Consider the following 20877-nt stretch of genomic DNA (forward strand, 5'->3'; position numbering starts at 1 on the left):
TATTGATAAATATAAAACAAGTAGTCTTGTAAAAAAAAAGGCCTATATTAGGCCTTTCAATTGTTCATGTTTATGTCATAGAGGACTGTATCAGTGGCCAAACCTCAGGGTAAAAACCACGAGTAAAACACTGTACCATGCATATTAATTTTATATACAAAACCATGCATTCATTTTATATACAAAATTTGTATAAAAACAGACTACTGCAATATTTCAAAAAAATATTATTTTACATTTATTTATATTCATTTTATTTTATTATTGGTACAGTGGTATATGCATGGTACAGTGTTTTACTTGTGGTTTTTACCCTGAGGTTTGGCCACTGAGTACATACAGTCCTCTATGACATAAACACGAACAATTGATACAAAGCTCAATGGTCAAACGTAACATGCTCATTTCCATCTCAGCACAATAACACAAAAGACAGTCTCTTTACTGTAAATAAATAACGTTTCCCTTCGCTCCAGTGTCCACATGACAGCTGAGAACAATAAGTTCATTACCAAAGTTCACTACCTGATAGAGAAGAGATCATGTGTATGTTTCTGTGACTCTGCAATGGCTACATACGTTACCAAAACACAACGTCCACGTGGGTGTGAGTGTGAAAACACGAGACACAAGAGCGAGGCTCAAATGTACTGTGTCCTGGTGACATCATCCTTTACTTTACCCCCCTCCTTCCTTCATACTCCACCGTATCTGATAAACCTGTCTCGAGCACTGCTCGCTCACCTCCTATTCCACATTTTTACATATTAGTTTTCATTGTTGTCACCTTAATTGCCTGATAAACAGACCCTATTGGTGGTGCAGGGCCGCAGCTGCCACCCTTCAAGGTAATGGGAGGGTGGTGAGTGACAGACCCGAGATCTGCAGGTCTAGAGGGCTAGCAAACAACCAGTCTGTGCTTGCATTTAGCTGCCATGTGAAAAGTGGTTATCGACTGTAGTCATACTGTTATTCTGTGCGCCAAGCTCCATGATTGTGGCAGATAGGTCAATTTGCATGTCACGTACGATATCAAAGGGAAAAGGAGAAGGGAAAATATGCATGCTTCCTGATTCTCATTCAGCCATGATTGAAAATTACTCGTAATTGATTACATGAGATCAATGTCATACGGATCCAAATCACCTACACTGAAAGCAGTAATCATTACATATCAAGCAAAGATGATCACGTACGTTTATTGTTTGTTTTTTCATAAATATTCTCAATAAAGAAACAGAAGTGATAGCACATTTTTGAAACCCAGTTTCAGTCACATTTGTGAGTGTTTACATAGGATAGTAAAAAAAAAAAGGAACTAACAGAAAACAACATGTTTTGTGTACCACTATGGACATGTTTCCCTTGCAACCACATTAAACTGTTGCCATTAGTGCTGCAGGATTCCTCTGATTATAGTGTCTACTTCAGATTAATTAGAGAAACCTACAAGATCATGATTCATTGTGTGTTAGAATTATTCATATTCCCCATTAGACCATGCCATTTTTAATTGGGCTCTTTATATGCTAATTATTACACTACAAAAAATATAATATAATACATCTATCTATAGACCTATATATATGTGTGTGTGTGTATATATATATATATATAGCCTATTTATATTGTACAAATACAAATTGATTAATTGCATCTAACATAAAACTGTTTGTTTACATAATATATGCGTGTATATATTATTATATTTATATTATATATGTGTGTGTGTGTGTGTGCATGTCTGTGTATACTTATATATGTGTATGTCTATATATACAGTAAATGCACACAGACATATATAATATATATATATATAATATATATACACATACATATATTATGCAAACAAAAAAGTTTATGTTAGATGCGATTAATCGATTTGACAGCACTAATATATATGTAAATACACAAATTATATATATACATGTTAAAATACTATATATATATAGCATGTGCGTATCAGCACTACATAAATAATGACACATTTTAATACGGTTAATGAAACTTGAAAATGATTTTAGACACAACTTAGAGTACATGGACTATAATTATCATCCGTTAGTGAATAAAAGGTCAATTTTATCAGCATTTAATATGTGATGTACGAATTTGTACAAAACAAATGACTGTGAAATTGATATATATATATGCTTAACATTGCAATATCAGCTCTTTAAACCACTCACAGGTGTCATGTTCATCCTTTTCTCCTAATGAAAAGGTAGTGTAAGACAAAAAGCTCATTGTCCTAGTGATGGTCAATTGCACTGGATGGGAAAGGCTAAAGTGATGTCAGAGCTGCTGAAGGCATTACCTCATCTCCATCATCAAGGATCATTTCACACATGGTTGCAAGCTGAGGCAGAAGGAGAGCAGTATTAATGGGTTTGGGGGTGGATTGTAGAGGGCTGTTAAGGCCAGCTGTTGCAAACATGACCCCGTGTGACATCCACAGTCCCCAAACAATGGCTTGATAATGTTGGTTATTTTTAACACAAAGTGAAGGAATGTTATACTGAATATACTCAAATCATGTTTATGCACTGCAGAGTTTCCCATTTCAGGGTTCCTTTCAGCTGACTAGGCAGGAGTTGGTGCTGCGCTTTTGTCGGCTTATCAATTTCATGGTCAGTTGTTTTGTGGAAAGTCAGACATTACATATCAGATGTTGATCAAATTGAGCTTTTATCCACTATTGGAGTATAATTAGTTTCAAGTTGACCCTAAAAAGTGTTTAAAACCGTTAAGTATCATTAACAGTATTAAAGGTTACGTAGTGCATACATGTCTTCTTCTAATTTATAGTGTAACAACAGACAATATGATGACTCACTGTCCCTAGTGACGCCGTGCTGAAAGCCGTGCACCTTCTCTTCACCTCCCATGGGCTCTCTTGTTGATAATTGTTGGAGTGTCACAACAATTAGGTCATTGCCGAGTTTGTGTTTGCAAAACCCAGAACCTGACACCACTTGATTCACTGGTATGTCCAGACATCAAACAACGGGTCAGCGCTCGATTGTTTATCTGAGGAATGGGTAGAGGATCCCCATCTTCATCATCGAGCAAGCTTGTGTTTAAACAGACTGACATCACCTGCCGGAGTGATGTAGATCTAGCAGGATCAAGTTGCTCACCCTTATCAAATGATACTCTTTGTCTTGGTCTGTAGACAGTGTTTACTTGGTTACGCTGAATGTTGTTGTTGTTGTCTGTTCGGTCAGTAATGGTTTATGCGCATATAATTAGGTGATTTTGTAAGGGATATTTACAGTCTTAAGAGTTTATAGATCAAGTGAAAGGAAATCCCTGAAACGATCCCAAATATTTTGAGAAGACCTAATATTTTCAGCTGTTTAAGGTAGTTCAATTAAGTTTTTTTTTCAATAACTGATGAATAAATAGCCAGCATGTTGTTGGAGCTAAAGGCCTTGAAAAGACTTTTAGGTTGGCAGATGGTGAAAACCAGAATGCCTGAAATGCAATAAATTGTTTTCCATAAGTAGGGATGAATAGGTTTGTGGATAATAAGCCCACAGCTGCTGCTATCTGCACTTTCAATGTACACTATCATTCTAAAGTTTGGGGTCGATAGTATTTTTGAAAATAGTCTCTTTTGCTCACCACGGCTGCAGACAAACAGTAATATTGTGAAATATGATTACAATTTTAATATATTTTAAAATGTCATTTATTCCTGTGACGGCAAAGCTGAACTTTCAGCATCATTACTCCAGTCTTCAGTGTCACATGTTCCTTCAGAAATCATTCTAATATGCTGATTTGCTCTTCAAGAAACAATTTCTTTTTGTTTTATTTAAGGATTATTTGATGAATAGAAAGTTAGATAAATTTTCTATTCATCAGATGAATAGAAAGCATTTATTTGAAATACAAAAATTGTATAACATTATACATATTTTTACTTGCTGAATAAAAGTATTAATTTCTTTTAAAAAATATACATATTTATATCTTACTGACCCCACACTTTTGTTCAACAGTGTAGCTCTAAGATGTCCAGTTTATTGACAACAAGCAGAATAATACAGACCAGACATTAAAAGCAAAATGTCAAACATTGGTCGGTCCGACTCTGTGCGTAACTATGTACAAAAATGTCCCTTTAAATATCTTGTTGTAACAAGTCTATATAGTGACACATTTGGCATAATCCCTAAGATGTTTTAAACAAATTGATTCTCAGAATGCCATTCATTAAATTAGACAATAACGGTCTACTTTGCTTAAAAATTATGTAACACTATTTAATAGCAACTTTGTTTTTAGTCGGGTTTGCTGCAGCATCTAGAAGCAGCTCGGACATGCATCAGTCAGGGCAGTATCCCGCTGAGATGAGAGAGTGACAGAAGCTCGCTTGTTTTGCTCCTGTGATGTTCCTCTGCCCGGAAACAGTGTTGCCTCGACAGCTGCGAATGGAGAAGCGATTGGTCGCGAGGCGGCAGTTCAAGCATCGCGCGCGCTGTTCTGGGACTCTCTGTTAAAGGAGTGCGTGCGTCAGCCAGCATCAACATCAACTCATGTTTGCCTCGCAACGCATTCGTGTAATAAAATGAACACCCATTAAAATGTAGATGTTTCAGACAACAGCTTTCACTGTTAGTCAGTAATTTAGAGCAAAGTAAACATGGACTTATAAACCGAACATTGTATACTACAATATATACAATATATATACATTTAAAACCTTAATCCCAACATCAGACTCCTAATATTTGCAGTAGCCTAATTAGCATTTCTCTGTCGCCCTCTGCCGATCACACATAGTATTGTCTCAAATTCAATACAAAATCCACACGTTTTTTTATTTTATTTCTAACTACATTAAGCTTCTATTTAAGCATAGAACGTAAATTATCAGAATAAAGAACCGTGAGGTCAGTACACACTAAATATCAAACAAAACAAAAACAGTTATGAAGATGGAGATGATAAAAAGTTATAAATCAAATGAAGCATTTCCAATTACTCTTCTCCCACTTCTTCATCAGGGCAGCAATAGTATTCCACAAAACAAATCTGACCATCATCATTCCTCACAAGATACTGTAGAGAGAGAAAGCCTCGGCTGTCTGTTCTCACCGAGACTTTACAGGACAGAGCCAATGCCTTTGTAGAAGGTTTCAACAGGGAGATCTTATACCTTTGAGAATAAACATAAGAGAAAATAAATCTTAGTGACTCAGAAAACTTTATTCTTTTACCACTGACGTGAATGCCTCGGAAGTTAATTTATAAGCAGCTTGTTTTATGAAGTTCTGAATTTAGCACAGATACAGAGAGCTCTGATGGATGGGGAATCCTCCTACCTGTTGGTCTGTAATTTAGTGCACTGGAACAGCTCCATCATGTCTGAGTCTTTAGGATAATCATAATGGGCATTTCCAGAATTACCGAATGTGGATAATCTAGGGTGAAAAGGAAAATAATAATGAATATGTATTGACATTTAAGTTTGACTTGACAACACCACAATTTATTTTTCACTCAGCAATAGACCAAATTAATAGATCTCATAATTGAAGCTGACATTATATATTAGAATTAATAACCTTACATTAGTAATTCCTTGATTCAATTATATACACTGTTGTTCAAACGTTAGGGGTCAGTACGATTTTTTTCTTCAAGAAAATATTACTTGTAATTCATTAAATTTATCAAGAGACATTAAAGACATTGACAATTTCACAAAAGATTTCTATTCAAGATAAATGCTGTTCTTTTGAACTTTCTATTTATCAAAGAATCCTGGAAGTAAATTCAAGAAATCAAGGTTTCTACAAAATATGATACTGTTTTCAACAATGATAATAATAAGAAATGTTTCTTGAACAGCAAATCAGCATATTAGAATGATTTCTGAAGGATCATGTGACACTGGAGACTGGAGTAATGATGCTGAAAATACAGCTTTGCATCACAGGAACATTTTAAAATATAATCAAATAGAAAACAGTTATTTGAAATTGTAATGAAGTTTCACAATATATTGTTTTTATTTACCATACTGTAGATTTAAAAAAAACAGCTTGAGCATAAGAGACTTAAATAAACGTTAAACAAACTTTGACTTTTGAAAGGTAGTGTAGGCACACTGATCTGTTGTGTGCACGATTACAGTACCTGAAGTAAGGATGGCTTGGTGACATAGTAATCTGCAGAACTTCACTGGTCATGTCAAGCTCAGAGAAAGCCTCTTTAAGACTGTCGGACTGCAGAATCACCTTGTTGGTCACATTTGTGCTGCAAAAGTCAAAGTCTATGGGCTCTTCAGGCTCCTGTGTATTAATCTTGCAGACGGTGACCACACCACCTTCCTCCAGGAATAAAGTCAGCGGATATCCATAGCCATTGTAGCACATTCTCAGGGCAGTGCACACACCTCAATGGTACAATAAAAGAGAAATTAGTTAAATACATTTTATAAAAGAAAGACCGGATCACCATTAAGATACACACCTGGGGTTGTGCTCGCCCCAAAGATGGTTAGGCAATCCAGAAGAACAGTTAAGTTAACCTGAAAGCCAACTGCATCCTCTTTGATAGTGTATTCTTGAAAGATGTCAGCCTGAGGAAACAGACACACAAATACACTGTTCAACCCAACTGCTGACAACTGAACCTGTCAGAAACGGTCCTCCAACACCAACCTGAATGAAGGCATTAGCTTGGAGGCATTTGGAGTCCTCTACAGTGACTTTTAACCCATTCTGCGTTGCATTGAAGATAGCATGGTCTTTGAAAGAGATGGCTTTCAGGATGTTGGACAGATTCCTTGCGTTATCCAAACTTGCTATCAGAATGTACTGGTCAATGTCCGCTTGGGACTGAGTTGACAGAGGCATGTTTCTGCGTTGTCAGCATCTGTAATGACATTTAAAACATCTAACTAACTAATTAACTAACTTATACGAGCTGTTTACAAATTATGGTGATACGAAAACAGAGACATTACACTAAATTGTATACCTACATATATGATCAAGCTGTCAATCTCTGGGGAAAAACTAACCTTAAACATAAACAGTAAATGTTATATATATTTAACCTACCGAGTATAGATATGAAATATAAAGATTTACATCTCTTTTTTAGAGTTTGGCGCCCTTAAGTGGCCGCTGCTCAGTCTTCTTCTGGTGTTTTGAGTTTAGTTGTTCATTCGATCCCTCGCACGCACCGCAGTGGTCTGATGCGGAACTGCAGGAATAGTTGATATACGGACGTTTTCAATATTAGGAGGGGGGTCATGGTGTGAAAAGTTAGGCACAAACACACTTGTACTGTAATCTCTCATAATTACAACAACAACAATATTTATACATTTTTATGATATAGACCCATGCTTTATTTTATTTTCAGAAATGCAAGGTGTTAAACATAAATATTAAAAATGCTTTTGTGCACCCCTCTCACTCATCATGAATTGGACCAGCCGTCGCCTGGCAGCCGAGACAGCCAGACAGATGCGAGGAGGCGGTCGGTCGGTCAGCCCGGCAGAAGTGCCACATAATCGGTTAAAGGTCAGGTACGTTTGAGAAATTCCCTGGTTTATTTAACTTTATGCAAGTGTGTAATTCCGTTTAATGATTTGAGCGACTAACTATAAAAACAACACCAATATGTCCAAGCTAGTTCCCATCTGGTCTGTGTTTGTTTATCTAACGTTATCTCAATAGCAACCAGACCATACCAACAACAAAGCGAAACTTGTGTGAGCAGTATTATTTCTTCCTCATCTGTGTATTTAAACTAAGTTTACATGTTTTATGTAACGTTAATGTAACGGCAGTGGTAGTTCAAATTAACCAGCTAACTAACTTAGCTAAGCGGTTAGCTAGCTTATTGTGATCTGGTGACAGTGCAGGGCACTGTGTGCTGGGAAATCAATATTGTTTTTGTTTTCGCCACTACTGGGTTCACATTATGAACGGAATAAAATGATGCTCGTGCTATTTCTTTTAAAATACTCTTGTTTATGTATTTCTGTGTGATTTCCAGCTATTACCGAGTCACACGGGCAGGTTTTAGATCCTCTGGTCATGGCTAAAGACCCGTTGGCAGAGGCTGGTCTTCATTTTGATGAACTCAACAAATTGCGAGTACTCGAGCCCGACGTGAGTCAGAAAACCACTGAGCTCAAAGAGGAATGTGAGGACTTTGTTGACAGTGAGTTTTTTCTTTTAAATTATGTTCTTTATCTTATTGAGTTTACTTTATCTCTCGTGTTGACTAAACAGCATTTCGTTGCTTCTTTTGACTGTACAGATCAATAATTTATGTTTTTGAAAACAGAGATCGGACAGTTTCAGAAAATTGTAGGTGGACTTATTGAACTTGTGGATGAACTGGCAAAGGAGGCCGAAACTGAAAAAATGAAGGTACATTCTTGCATTTTAAATAACCTGCAGTGCAGATTTGTTATGTTCATTTATATGACTTCAGTGTTTATTCTACAGGCCATAGGTGCAAGAAATTTGCTGAAATCGGTTGAAAAGCAACGAGAGGCCCAACAGCAACAGCTTCAGGCTTTGATTGCAGAAAAGAAAATGCAGTTGGAAAGGTAATCGGTCTTATTAGTTGGCCAATAGTCCAGTATTATTAGTAGGCTGATCAATGATATATTTGTGCTGCTCTGTATTTTTCCACTATATGTGAGACTATAATTGTTTGTTTTGCAGGTACCGAATAGAATACGAAGCTCTTCAGAAAGTCGAAGCAGAGCAGAATGAATTCATTGATCAGTTTATACTGCAGAAATAAGAGTGCTGTGTTTTCTCTCTCTGTTGGACAGAAAAAAAGTGATGCTATGCATCTTGACTCACAATGACTCCTATAAAGTACAGGGTCCCAAAGTAGGTTAATTGAATTGAGCAGTTTATAGGTGACAACAGACATCAACCTGTCTGTTTCAGCCTCAACCTCTGACTCTATTGTGTTAACATTGAGTGCTTTTGCATGACCAGGTCCAGGGGGCATACTTGTAAACTTTCCAACTATAGTTTATAATCTCAGATACTATTTATATACAATATAATTTATTTATACTATTTATATGGAAATTCGTTTGTAAATCATTCTTTTTGTACAACAGCAAAATACAGTATTTGCATGTTACTGTAAATAATTCCATCATGTAAGTAATAATCTTCAGGTAAAATGTTTATTTTCTGTATGATTTTTATTTTAACTGCTGTTTGTAACTTGAACCCATCCAGTTTTATTTTATCATATCCTCATGGCAATTGTATTGTCTGTTCATGGGACCACACCAAAATATTTTCCATAGAAGTTATGGAAAGCTATTTAATATGAAATTTGTTTACATTAACCGTTATTAGGTGTGTAATCTCAATATTTAATTAACTTCATACAGATTTGAAGAACATTTAAATAAAAATATATTTTGCTTTTACATGTGTTGTCATCAGTAAACGAAACTGTAAATTACAATGGGGTCAAAAATAGCTAAAATACATTTTTGCTTAAAAATTACATACAATAATCAAATATGCTGGTACATATTCAAATATTTAATCACATTTAACCAGTAATAACATTGGAACCCTGGTGGGTTATAATGAATGCATCCATCTATAATGTGTAGATGGGATGAACTGGCATTATCTTTGTTTCTTGGACTTTGAGGAAGTGTTTCCTTTCGGAGAGGTTGAGTTATATGTTGAACTGAAGAGCATGGTGAGCAGTATCATGACGGGGATGATGAGGTACGGAGCATAAATTGACACCAGTGTCAGGCGTTCGTTCAAAGTTTGGGGTCCTGGATGTGGCGCCAGAGGAAAGTTATGGAAAAGCACGTGGCTTAAAATTGGGACTAGAGTTGTGGCCACATGAACGGAGTAAATGATTGCTGGAGTTCTGATCCATTTGCAGCCACCTATTAAATGGAAAACATCAATTAACGGGAGTAATGTGACCATAGTGACTGGTATGCATTGACAAGTGATTCTCCACTAGATGTCATTGTTGTGTCATTTAAGATTGTGATTCCACAAATCATTCACTGGCACAAATGATCGAGGTACTACTGACCCTTCAGGAAGGCGTATGCTGCAACTGGGAAAAAGGGCAGCTGCACGAGAGCTTCGCAGAATACAAAAGATTTGAACCAGGCAGGAGGGTCCATCATCATCGGATCCTTGAATTCAGCAGCATACCAGTGCAATACGTTTTTCAGCTGTAACACAAATAATAATATTTATTTCGCGAGTAATAATTACATACAAAACCGCTAAACTTAGGATATTATATGGTGACAAATACAACAGTGTGTCCAGCACAAAGTGCAAACTTACCTCAGGTGGATACAGATGTTCGGGAAGTAAAGCCTGAAGATCAACCATGAGGGTAATTGGAATGTGCGACGCAAAGTAAATGAAATATATAATTTCTAAAGCGCGAAGTAACATTTTAATTGTCTAGTGCTTTAACAGTTTTTGACAAGTTCCTTCTCCGTCTGTGGTTCAGCAGCCGTGGACGCCGTCAGTGGTCAATTATAAAGTAGCGTGTTACTCCTCTGTTTCTTATTGGTCCTTTAACTCGGTCACTTCTAATCTTTGTCTTTCCATTGGTCCATCGGCTCGGTTGATTCCTGAAGTGGGCGGATTCCTGATTGCACATTGGCTCATGGAGCGTAACCGTGGAACACAATCCTTACAAAAATGACCATAGCAACTAGTTTTATGATAAAATAGATGCTTATTTTATTGTTACTGAAATTAAACTGTCATAACTAAGCATTAGCCACCATTGTAATCACAAATTGCCATGGAAATTGCTTTTTTTTTAAGGAAGCACTCACCATCATTAAACATTTCAAGACTGTTAAATTGTTAAACTTATTTTATTAAATTATTGTGTTAAGAAAGCATGTTCATGACAACAAACACAGACTTTTTTTAGTTGTTGTTTTCAAAATTATCCATGGAAATATAGCAAGAATACTGTGATTTGGTCATTAGAGTTGTGTAATGTCACATACCGGTGTCTATTATAGATCAGAGAGCATACATACACAGAATTAAATCCTTAAATACAAACATTGTTAAAAAAAAAAAGTATGCCTGCACACAATTAAGTAGGTGTTACATGAGAACAATGACAAAATAATTGCTACAAAATTATTGTAGTATTAAAAAAGTTATTTGATGTGTACAACAACGATTTATATTTTTTTTAATTCACTTTTCTTCTGCATTCATGATCCTTTGGTTGTCAACGTCCACATAATCCTGCAAGATATCAGTAATGTTTTATCACTTATCTCTAGTATAAAGGTAAAGAGTAAAGAGTGGCTCAAGGACAAATATGACTCACCCCATCACTCTCCACAATATTCTCCAGGATCCTGACAATGTCTGTAAATGAAGGTCTCGATGTGTATGGATCCAACCAGCAGTCTAGCATGATCTGTTCCCTACATGTTCAAATAGATATTTATTACTGGAAACCATTACTAGGCCATTACTACAGAACCTTGTTTCCGCAACGGACTAAAAAAAAAAAAAAGGTGATTGCAACGTTTTATCGCAATTGCGAGTTTATAATTCCAAGATATAAACTTGCAATTGCAAAATTAAAGTCAGGATTACAAGATATAAACTGTTTCCTCGCAATTGCAACTTTTTGTAAATATCTCGCAATTTTGTATGCAATTGCAAGGAAAAAATTGTGAGATAAAAAGTTGAAATTACCTTTTTAATTTTTTATTCTGTGCTTGAAACAAGCTTCCATACATAACAGTAGGTCAGTAAGTTTTTACGATGACAAAAAAAAAAAAAAATATATATATATATATATATATATATATATATATGATATATAATAATATATTTTATATGGTCACTCACATTTCTGGACGGCAGGAACTGGGGACAGTGTTTTTATATCCAGCACAGACACTATACACCACTTGCTCAGATGTGTTCAGATTTGGATATGGCAAGGTGCCTATAAAAATACAAAATACAATATTTGTGATTTATTCATCAAAAATATTTGATAAATCAACCGAATATCTCAGATATTTCTCACCAAATGACTGCATTTCCCACAGCACGATCCCAAACGCCCAGACATCTCCCTTAAAGCTGTAGTAGTTGTTCCGGAAGTACTCTGGAGGGTACCAGCGCAGGGGCACGCGTTCCTATGAGGTCACATTAATATTAGCCAGATTGTCAATGAAGATGTGGGAAGAACAGGTGCGATTAGTTCACCTTGTGTTGTTTTTTCCTGCTGCTGCGTCTGCTCCTCATGCGGGTCAAGTCCCTGGCCAGGCCAAACTCTGCTACCTTCACCTCCCATGGGAATCGGCTCACCAAAATGTTCCTTAAGGCAAGGTCACAGTGCACCACCTGAATGGTACACAGAAAACGTCCAAAATCATTCTTTTCCATTTTTCCATTCATGTATAGACCTCATGTAGCCCAGCCCATTTTCAGCGCTGCGCTCGTTGCGTTCTGTCTTTTGGTTTGTATTTCCACATCACGAAGGTAAGATCTTACGGATTTATGAATGAACTGCTCATTTTACTGACATCTGACATCCACTACAAACATTACACTGCTCATTTTATTTTTGTTAACTCTACAATAAGTAAATCCACTTCACCAGCTAATTACTCGTTGACAGCGATATGCCATAGAAATACACAGAGCTACCGCAAAAACAGGAGTTTAAACACAAAATTCGAAAGATGGCTTGTAGGGGTGTAACGATACGCTCATGTCACGATTCGATACATATCACGAAACTAGACACACAATACGATATTATTGCGATACTCCAAGACATATGGTAAAAGGTTAACAAAAAATGTACTGTTGATTAAAAATGTGGTATTACATTGTGGGTGGAAATGAATAGGCTTGGACTTGGTGCTGGAAACCCAATGCACAGGACAATGGTGACACCAGAATAAAAATATTCCTGATTCTGAAGCTGAAACTACAGAATTATTTTAGATGAATATGCTTGCACTTTTTCACTGACTAGATATATTTAAAATAATGTAGGTCAATTTTTACTGGTAACATAAGATTTTTGGCATTATCAGGACCCACAAATATTCCCCCACTGCATTACTTTACATTATATATAGTAGTTTAATGTAGTACTGAAACTGAAACTAAAAAAAAGATTCTCACACACTAATTTTCATTGTGGGAGTGCATGCAATACATATTGTGACACGATATATTGTTACCCCCCTAATGCCTTGTTTCTCTCTTGCATAAGGTCTATATCAGAAGAGCTGTATTATGTTTGTGCCAGCTTGTAATACCATTTTGGAGCGCAAGTGCTCCATGGCCAGGGCGATGTGGTAAGACGCTATGGTGAACTGGCTCTGCAGTTCAGGTTCGGCGCTCAGTTCGTCTTTGTGTTTCTGCACAAAACTGCGCAAGGTCCCGTAGCTTATGAACTCCATGATCAGCATATACGGCTCTGTGAAAACAGACAGTTTTGGTCACATGATACATTATTTTAGTACAAGCTTGACAAGTTTTCTTGAATGATAAATTAATAATAGAAGTGGAGAGGGGATGTTTGTTATATTGCAAGTGGATTCATTAACGGATATTGCTATAACAAATTAATATCTCTATATTCTACTGTATATTTAGTGATATTTGTTAAGATTATTGTGGAACAGGATTTGAACAAACATATTATTCTAGGTATTACACTCATCCTGCAACGATTGATGATGATCAAATCATGCGAAAAATGCTGTTACTTTCTAATCGAGGAAGCTTACAATTTTTACCCGGTGGACAATCAAACAGAAGAAAAAAAACATTACAGGAGGGGCTTGAAACACACATATTTTGAGACGAGACTATCATATAGACCACCTAGAACAACCACAAGGCAACATAAAAAAAACACTTGAGCAACACTCGTCAACCATTAACACCCTAAGACTATGTCGGCAAGTTTTGCTCAGGCGAGATCTAGTCTATATTTGACTGTTTAGCTGCATTAAAGGTTTAGACATACAGTACTAAAGTATAGCAGCATGACTTACCCTCCACTGTATTCCAGTCTAACAGCTGCATCACATTTTTATGATATGCCAGCTTTCTCATAATAGACACCTCGTTTTCCATCTGCTTAGGGGTGATAACTGCAAATGACAGCAAATCTAAACATCTGCTGGATAATTGTTAAGATATTCACACAAAATGCATTTAAATCAACAGAAATGTGTTTGCATATAGTTTTACCGTCTTTTCCAATTTTGCAAGTGACCAGTGAGTGTCCTCTACAAGTGCCCCTTATCATCCTTCCTTTGTAGAAGACTCCTTCTCTACCCGCCTTTATGAGCTGAATAAGGTTCAGGTCTGCTTTTGTGAACCGGGGAACCTGAAGATCAATTCTTCATGTTACATTGTTTGAACACTATACAAGTCAGTCAAATCACATTTCAAAATAAAAATGTAGTGAACCTGTAGTGGAGGCTTCCAGGGAAATCTGCAGCTGGATTTAGTTTGTTGTCTCTGTAATGGGTTCTCTGTAGTACGTTCTGGTATTTCAGGAAGATTCAGGACATCGGGAGATGGAGGAGGAGAATCTTGGGAAGGAACTCGGGGGGCCGACCGTCCCTGCCTCAAATCCCGTATGACCTTCTTCATTGACCGATACCTAATAAGAGAAACAAACAGAGCTTTCAAAGCTCGATACATATAAATAAAAATGATACATTTTCTTTCATAAATATATAACTGCAATATTTATTTAAAAAAATTGTACAGGTGAAACTCAAAAAATTTGAATATCGTGCAAAAGTTCATTTATTTCAGTAATTCAACATATAGACTCATTACAAGTAAAGTGAGATATTTCAAACCTTTATTTGTTATAATTTTGATGATTATGGCTTACAGCTTATGAAACCCCAAATTCAAAATTAGAATATTGTGAAAAGGTTTTCATATAGCTGTAAGCCATAATCATCAAAATTATAACAAATAAAGGCTTGAAATATCTCACTTTGCATGTAATGAGTCTATATAATATATTAGTTTCACCTTTTAAGTTGAATTACTGAAATAAATGAACTTTTTTGAGTTTCACCTGTATATTGAAAGTGGAAAATTGTTGAAAAGTATATATATATTTATAATATACACTACCGTTCAAAAGTTTGGGGTCAGTGAGAATTTTATTTTTATTTTTTGGAGGAAAGAAATCAATACTTTTATTTATCAAGGACAGTAAATACATTTATAATGTTACAAAAGATTCTATTTCAAACAAATGCTGTTCTTTTGAACTTCCTATTCATCAAAGAATCCAAAAAAAAAAAAAAAACTGTACTACTGACAGACCAACAACTGTTTCAACATTGATAATAATAAATGTTTCTTGAGCATCAAATCCTCATATTATACTGATTTGTGAAGGATCATTTGACACTGAAGACACTGACACTGGTGATGCTGAAAATTCAGCTTTGATCACAGGAATAAATGACACTTTACTATATATTCACACAGAAAACAGCTGATTTACACTGGAATAATATTTAATACTATAACTGATTTTTGTTGTATTTTTAATCAAATAAGCGCAGCCATGGTTAGCAGAAGAGAATTCTTTTTAAAGTATTTAAAATCGTACCGACCCCAAACTTTTGAACGGTAGTGTATATTACAGTAGAATTGAATAATATAATATTTAAATAAATATTGACAATTATTATTAGATAAAGTTTAAATAAAGTCCATATAAGGGTCCATTGATTTAAAAAACTGTTAAAATATACTTGTTTAGGCAAAGGCATCCAAGTGTTATCATGAAGAAAACGGTAACAGCATACATGCAGATTAGAACGATGTGTCCAACATCAAGGTCTGTAAAAAGAGAAAAACCAAATCAAAGAGAAATAATCCACTGTTTTCATATAGACACATGCAACATACAGCTATACTTTTAGTATAATTCATTTTGGTTTTATTTAAAAATGAAAAATTTAGAAGCATGTCACCAATATTTTTCACCTCTTTCGATAAAAGTTATGGAGAAAATTATATAATGTAGTTTATAATTATATATATAATAGTCAACATTTGAAGTGGATCACAACCTTTCATCAAAGTTATACATGAATTTTGAACAATACAATGATTGTAAAGCGCTTTGGGTGTACAGTAGCACATATGAAAGCGCTATATAAATGCTTCATTCTTTTTCTCTTTCTTACCCGTTCTTGTCTTAGGACAACTTTGATGAATTTCTTTTGATCCACTTCAAATGTTGACTACTGTATATACATACACATATATACTTACTCCAGTTTTTTGACTTCGTATCGGATGAATTGTCAGTTGCCATAATGAAGTCTAAGGCATCATATGCTTTTTAAAATCATCTGATAGATATTTCAGAGCTAAAAGAGAAAAAAGACAAGACAAAAATGATCATTTCATGTTTCACAGCCCTTTTAAATTTCATTTAAACTAATGTTTGAACATATTATCCGCCATATACCTTAAATGTTAACCAGGCGACGTCTCCTTCTATGTTCAAATGCAAGACCTGAAAAGCAAATGTGTAAAAGAGGTTTTGTCTCCTTGAAGAAAAGACAACAGAATGCAGGTCCCCAGGATGAACTCATTATGCAATGCACACCATTGTCTAACTTTCTTCTGCATGATATGAGCATGCATGAAGACCACTGAGTTGAAGGTGCTGTTCAGAACAATAAGCCACAATTCTTCAGCACTTGTGGTTTAGAGCAAGTTCTATAAGTAGAACAGTATGCAGATCGACTCACTTCCTGACTACAGTTTGTCTCCAACCCACAAAGTGCTCAAACGTCTTGAGGTGATTCTCATTAACTTAATTTGTATATTTCATTCAAGGGAAATATTCTAGAGGAAAATACTCTGAGTGGAAGGGTCCTATAAAAGGTTAGTTTAAATGTCAAATGTGGCTTGAATTCAAGGAAGTATGTCTGATTGATGGCACTGGACGCCATAGAGCGAGATGTGTGGTTTCCTCTTTGCTGTTGAAGGAAACACCTCACATTAATCACAGAAGAGAAAAGCTCGCATTTGGCTGCATTTAATTTCTTTCTTGAATAATTGTTACAGATCAACATCACTCCATATACAACTACAAGTACATTTGTACAGTTCATTTTCATTGGCGTATTTACAAAACATTTATGTACATTTGTCAGTGCAATGTCAATTTTATTCTTTAAACAACACTTTACAAAATAAAGTTCATTAAATTAATACATCTCTAGCAGTTCATCAAAATTAATTTAACAAAATTAGGACTAACGACATAGACAAAGACACATATCAGTAGTTGATTGCACTACTTGAAAAGAGATCATTTTGCCATTTTAATAAATTATCCCTGTATAAAAAAAAAAAGTGAATGCTTAAAGCATGTTTGTGGTTACTGTAATTGTAATACATCAAACAGCCAATTTTAATTTAAGAGTGATATCATTTGATTTTGGATGTTGGATATCTATTTTTCTCCCAACATTAAAATACCTAAAAACTGTTTACAGTCCATTTATCATATTTGCATTGGGGATTATGATGATGAATCATTTCCTTACAGTAACACACCTGTGTTTATTTCACATAAATGTCTTTTTCCGACAGGGATAAACCTTTCTTTGATGGCTAACATTTAGAATATCCATGGAAATCTGAAAAGTACAGCAGCAAAATGGGTGCGGGCGAATGAATCCCGATGATTTCCAAGGGTTTAACGTCCCCTCGCAGGAGGAGCTCATTCAATTGATGAGTTGCTGAAAAATAAGAGCCATTCAGTATTTCATACATCATTTCACAGTGGTAATTAAGTTGGGCTCTCTTTTCAAGAGTCACTAAAGAAATGCTACTAATAACCTGGAATACCCTCCGACACAGACGTCCACAACATTCAGCAGTTTAGTGAGGATGCTGTTCTCTAAAAGCATGGGTTGTGAAATATTCTTCTGTGCTAATACTTTTCACACAACAGACCTTATTTGCTCTTGTCTAACAGTATTCAATGCTTCCCACAGATTACGTACATGACCAGCAGAACACTTTGGCTTGGACACATGAGAAAACATTAATCAGATATGTATCTGTTTTGCTATCTCCGGTGTCAACAGTTTTTTGTAAAGCAAAAAAACAGTAGTAACAGGAAAACGTGTACAAAGCAGCGGTATTGTTGAGAGGACGTGGTTTGATCAGACTGCTAAGACTAAAGCTGTACGCAAAGTTGTTTAGGCAAAGTGAACTACTGCATTAAAAAAAATAAAAATAATAATTCACATTGATAAAAATAAATTTATAAAAAAATAAAAAAAGAAGATATACATTTACTCTTCTAAAAAAAAACGAAGTCTCAAAATAACCCACTTAAATAAGATTTAAAACTTAAAAAACAAAAATAGCATATGTATAATTTGGCAGCAGGGAGTAGGAGGATATTCTATTAAATGGCAGAAATTGTCTTTAAAATGAACTTTTTTTGGAAGTGAATTTTGTCCATAAAATAATTTAAACTGCCCTCAGATGATATAATACTGTCACACTGATTTTCTATGAACAGTTGGCCAAAAGATGTGAGGTAGTGTATGGAATTTACTGTAGAAAAAAAAAGAAATCAACTATGACAAAACTAAGCCAACCAAACCTTTAGAGAAACTTTTTAGGGTTCTACAATTTATACCAACACAATCAGTTTCCGAATTAAAAGAATCTGTTGTGTCCATTAGCATTCAGAAATGTAGCACTACAGAAGCACAAGCTCTTGTTATGTGATTTTTGGATTCACCTGTGTGAAAGAGCAGTTTTGTCTGTTTGGTAATGGTGATATCAAGGGATTGGCTAACAGTTATTTGTTTGCTTGGCAACAATCACATGATCGCTACAGTTCTCTGTGATTCACTCATTCGCCCTCTCCCTCGTGTATCTGAAGTGTCAGGTACCTCTATTCTGAAAGCACAGTCGGCGGCGGTGTTGTGCCTGTCGGCTAACTGATATTTTGAGCTTTCACAAATGATGGTCCTCTGGCTCTGCCGTTTCAGTCCTCATTGCACTGGCGTACTGACAGACCCCCCTAGTGTCTTTAATGTGGAAGAGCATGGCATCACTGCAGCACACAGTACTTCTTGTAGTCAGATTCAAAGTCTTCGTCCATGCTAGTGGTGTCTGCCATCTTTTTGCCCTCTGTTTTTGGCAGAAACTGCGAGTAGTCCACTCCCTGTTGCTCATAGAACAGGATGTAAGCTGAATCTGTGTCAATCTCGTCCGAGTGAACTTCCTGAATAGACGACAAGAAACGGTTTGTTTTAAGTATGGCACAATTCTTGTTTTAGTGTTTTAGTCACGAAACCAGACATTATCAAACTTTCAGTAGTCGACACCAATGCAAGGGAAATTTCAGGAATGTAAATTTCCATGCTGATACCACAGTAGTTATACTGAACACACTATTTTCATTTCAATAAAATTTTTAAAAAAACCTTACAATAACATTTCAATTAATTCCAGTTAATTCAATTCAAACAATGTTGAGCTTTTGAAAGCACCTGCCAGTCAATGTGATTGCTAATTTCAGTCAAATTCAGTTGGTAATTGCTATGACAGATATTTCAGGCTGTAGCGCCCAATTTGTTTATTTTAGTATCAAAAGTACCGGTACTTTTGACATCTACACTTCGTTGTCCAAGAATTTTCCATCCGTGCAGAAATATATACTCTGTGCAGTAAGAGTGTCAAATAATTATGTTTAACAAGATTGTGTCCTCCCCAAAAGGTATTGCTTCTGTAGGATACAGCACATTAACAAATAACTTTAAACCATTTGACAACGTAATCTTGAAGCAGAGGTGGGAAAGAGATCTTGACTGTGCATATGATCTGGTGGAGTGGGAATGTGTTATGGAAAGAATGCAGACTATTTTAATATCTACCAAACATAGACAAATCCAATTTAATATTCTGCATCGAACATATTATACTCTTCAGAAACTTCACATGTTAAATACTGACATATCTGCAAAATGTTGAAGGTGTAAAAGGTCTGAAGGCGATTTACTCCATATGCTTTGGAATTGTCCTATTTTGAATGACTTTTGGGAATATATAATTGATATATATTCAAAGGTTATAGGTATCCCAATTAGTAATGATCCTAGAATTTGGATATTTGGGGATACTGATTTATTAAATTCCTCTCATCATAAAAAGTATTTCACACTATTGGCAGGAACTGCGGAGGAAAAAATGTATATTAGTGAACTGGAAGTCGACTCACTCTCCATCAAGAAAACAATGGATCAATGAACTCATTTCATATTGCACCCCTGAGAAAATCCTTTTCAATGTTAGGAAATCACCGAAAACTTTTGGAAAAATTTGGGGATCTTTTTTGGAGCATTTACCTTCTCTTATTGCAAATGAATTGCAATCACATTCCTTACATTTTATATGATTAGTAGAGCCAAATAAGTGAGGTCTAAATTGCATGTTTTTGCAATTCAGGGGGGGGGGTTGTGTTATGTAGTCTGATTTTGTAAAAGAAAAATGTCAATTGTAATGTTATGTATATATGTTTTGTTTCATGTATCATAACTGAAAATAAAACTATTTATAAAAAAAGTGTGTCAAAATAATAGAAACCCATGAGATGTCAAAGAATAAACAGAGTTGGGATCTTACCTTGCAGCTGCTGTCATTGTAACAGTACCATTTTTCATTGGGGTTTTTAGCATAAGTCACATAGTGACCCCCTCCCATTATTCCTGAATGGCACTTAAAAGAAAAACAACAATTAAGGTGTCAGAAAGGCTTTTTACAAAAGGAATCA

At 35.5% G+C, this 20877-nt stretch overlaps 5 protein-coding genes across 10 annotated transcripts in view; 1 reads left to right on the forward strand and 4 right to left on the reverse strand.

Moving 5' to 3' along the window:
- Positions 1-4702: 4702 nt before the first annotated feature.
- On the reverse strand, positions 4703-7207 carry rad1 (RAD1 homolog (S. pombe)). Of its 2 annotated transcripts, none has more exons than XM_056263513.1 (6): positions 7080-7207; positions 6678-6891; positions 6487-6595; positions 6151-6409; positions 5334-5432; positions 4703-5167 (listed from the first exon to the last, which is right to left on the reverse strand). In XM_056263513.1, the coding sequence occupies exons 2-6, from the start codon at positions 6870-6872 to the stop codon at positions 4990-4992; spliced, it is 840 nt and encodes a 279-aa protein (XP_056119488.1). In that variant the 5' UTR covers positions 6873-6891; positions 7080-7207; the 3' UTR covers positions 4703-4989. The 2 variants fall into 2 exon arrangements, with proteins under 2 accessions (XP_056119488.1, XP_056119489.1); XM_056263514.1 differs by lacking the exon at positions 7080-7207 and adding an exon at positions 7001-7021.
- Positions 7208-7519: 312 nt separating this feature from the next.
- On the forward strand, positions 7520-9163 carry ift20 (intraflagellar transport 20 homolog (Chlamydomonas)). 2 transcript variants are annotated; one of them, XM_056263414.1, is made up of 5 exons: positions 7520-7552; positions 8026-8193; positions 8320-8405; positions 8484-8587; positions 8706-9163. In XM_056263414.1, exons 2-5 carry the CDS (start codon positions 8067-8069, stop codon positions 8785-8787), a joined length of 399 nt encoding a protein of 132 aa, XP_056119389.1. In that variant the 5' UTR covers positions 7520-7552; positions 8026-8066; the 3' UTR covers positions 8788-9163. The 2 variants fall into 2 exon arrangements, with proteins under 2 accessions (XP_056119389.1, XP_056119390.1); XM_056263415.1 differs by having other exon boundaries at positions 7520-7547.
- A 462-nt stretch (positions 9164-9625) lies between these two features.
- tmem97 (transmembrane protein 97) lies at positions 9626-10518 on the reverse strand. Its single transcript, XM_056263413.1, has 3 exons — positions 10341-10518; positions 10078-10222; positions 9626-9922 (listed from the first exon to the last, which is right to left on the reverse strand). The coding sequence occupies exons 1-3, from the start codon at positions 10452-10454 to the stop codon at positions 9648-9650; spliced, it is 534 nt and encodes a 177-aa protein (XP_056119388.1). The 5' UTR covers positions 10455-10518; the 3' UTR covers positions 9626-9647.
- Positions 10519-10948: 430 nt separating this feature from the next.
- On the reverse strand, positions 10949-16765 carry si:ch211-167j9.5 (tyrosine kinase receptor Cad96Ca). Its single transcript, XM_056263515.1, has 12 exons — positions 16537-16765; positions 16338-16435; positions 15812-15899; positions 14493-14688; positions 14271-14409; positions 14072-14170; positions 13328-13488; positions 12261-12398; positions 12079-12190; positions 11895-11994; positions 11362-11461; positions 10949-11276 (listed from the first exon to the last, which is right to left on the reverse strand). Exons 2-12 carry the CDS (start codon positions 16378-16380, stop codon positions 11226-11228), a joined length of 1227 nt encoding a protein of 408 aa, XP_056119490.1. The 5' UTR covers positions 16381-16435; positions 16537-16765; the 3' UTR covers positions 10949-11225.
- Positions 16766-18743: 1978 nt separating this feature from the next.
- Positions 18744-20877, reverse strand: part of usp32 (ubiquitin specific peptidase 32) — a 49653-nt gene continuing 47519 nt past the window's right edge. For all 4 annotated transcript variants that reach the window (XM_056263417.1, XM_056263418.1, XM_056263416.1 and 1 more), the window contains 2 exons: positions 20730-20822; positions 18744-19329 (listed from right to left, as the gene is read on the reverse strand). In XM_056263417.1, the coding sequence (XP_056119392.1) occupies positions 19156-19329; positions 20730-20822 (267 nt within the window). In that variant the 3' untranslated portion in view covers positions 18744-19155. The remainder of the gene's footprint in view (positions 19330-20729; positions 20823-20877) is intronic.

This window comes from Rhinichthys klamathensis, unplaced genomic scaffold (genome assembly GCF_029890125.1).
Source record: "Rhinichthys klamathensis goyatoka isolate OS25496 unplaced genomic scaffold, OSU_Roscu_1.1 h1tg000206l_1, whole genome shotgun sequence".
In the NCBI taxonomy this organism is placed as follows: Eukaryota; Metazoa; Chordata; class Actinopteri; order Cypriniformes; family Leuciscidae; genus Rhinichthys; species Rhinichthys klamathensis.

Bases quoted from the DNA above. Each gene is read 5' to 3' on its own strand.
- tmem97 (XM_056263413.1), bottom strand. From the start codon at position 10,454: ATGTTACTTCGCGCTTTAGAAATTATATATTTCATTTACTTTGCGTCG. The intron at 10,223-10,340 runs GTAAGTTTGCAC...TTTGTGTTACAG, and splicing joins AACATCTGTATCCACCTGAG to CTGAAAAACGTATTGCACTG. The intron at 9,923-10,077 runs GTCAGTAGTACC...TCCATTTAATAG, and splicing joins AGCATACGCCTTCCTGAAGG to GTGGCTGCAAATGGATCAGA.
- rad1 (XM_056263513.1), bottom strand. From the start codon at position 6,872: ATGCCTCTGTCAACTCAGTCCCAAGCGGACATTGACCAGTACATTCTG. The intron at 6,596-6,677 runs GTTGGTGTTGGA...CTGTTTCCTCAG, and splicing joins AAGCTAATGCCTTCATTCAG to GCTGACATCTTTCAAGAATA. The intron at 6,410-6,486 runs GTGTGTATCTTA...TGTACCATTGAG, and splicing joins TGGGGCGAGCACAACCCCAG to GTGTGTGCACTGCCCTGAGA.
- si:ch211-167j9.5 (XM_056263515.1), bottom strand. From the start codon at position 16,380: ATGGCAACTGACAATTCATCCGATACGAAGTCAAAAAACTGGA. The intron at 12,399-13,327 runs GTATTACAAGCT...TGTACCATTCAG, and splicing joins AGCACTTGCGCTCCAAAATG to GTGGTGCACTGTGACCTTGC. The intron at 11,462-11,894 runs GTGAGTGACCAT...TTGAACATGTAG, and splicing joins AGTTCCTGCCGTCCAGAAAT to GGAACAGATCATGCTAGACT.
- ift20 (XM_056263414.1), top strand. From the start codon at position 8,067: ATGGCTAAAGACCCGTTGGCAGAGGCTGGTCTTCATTTTGATGAACTC. The intron at 8,194-8,319 runs GTGAGTTTTTTC...TTTTGAAAACAG, and splicing joins ATGTGAGGACTTTGTTGACA to AGATCGGACAGTTTCAGAAA. The intron at 8,406-8,483 runs GTACATTCTTGC...TTTATTCTACAG, and splicing joins CCGAAACTGAAAAAATGAAG to GCCATAGGTGCAAGAAATTT.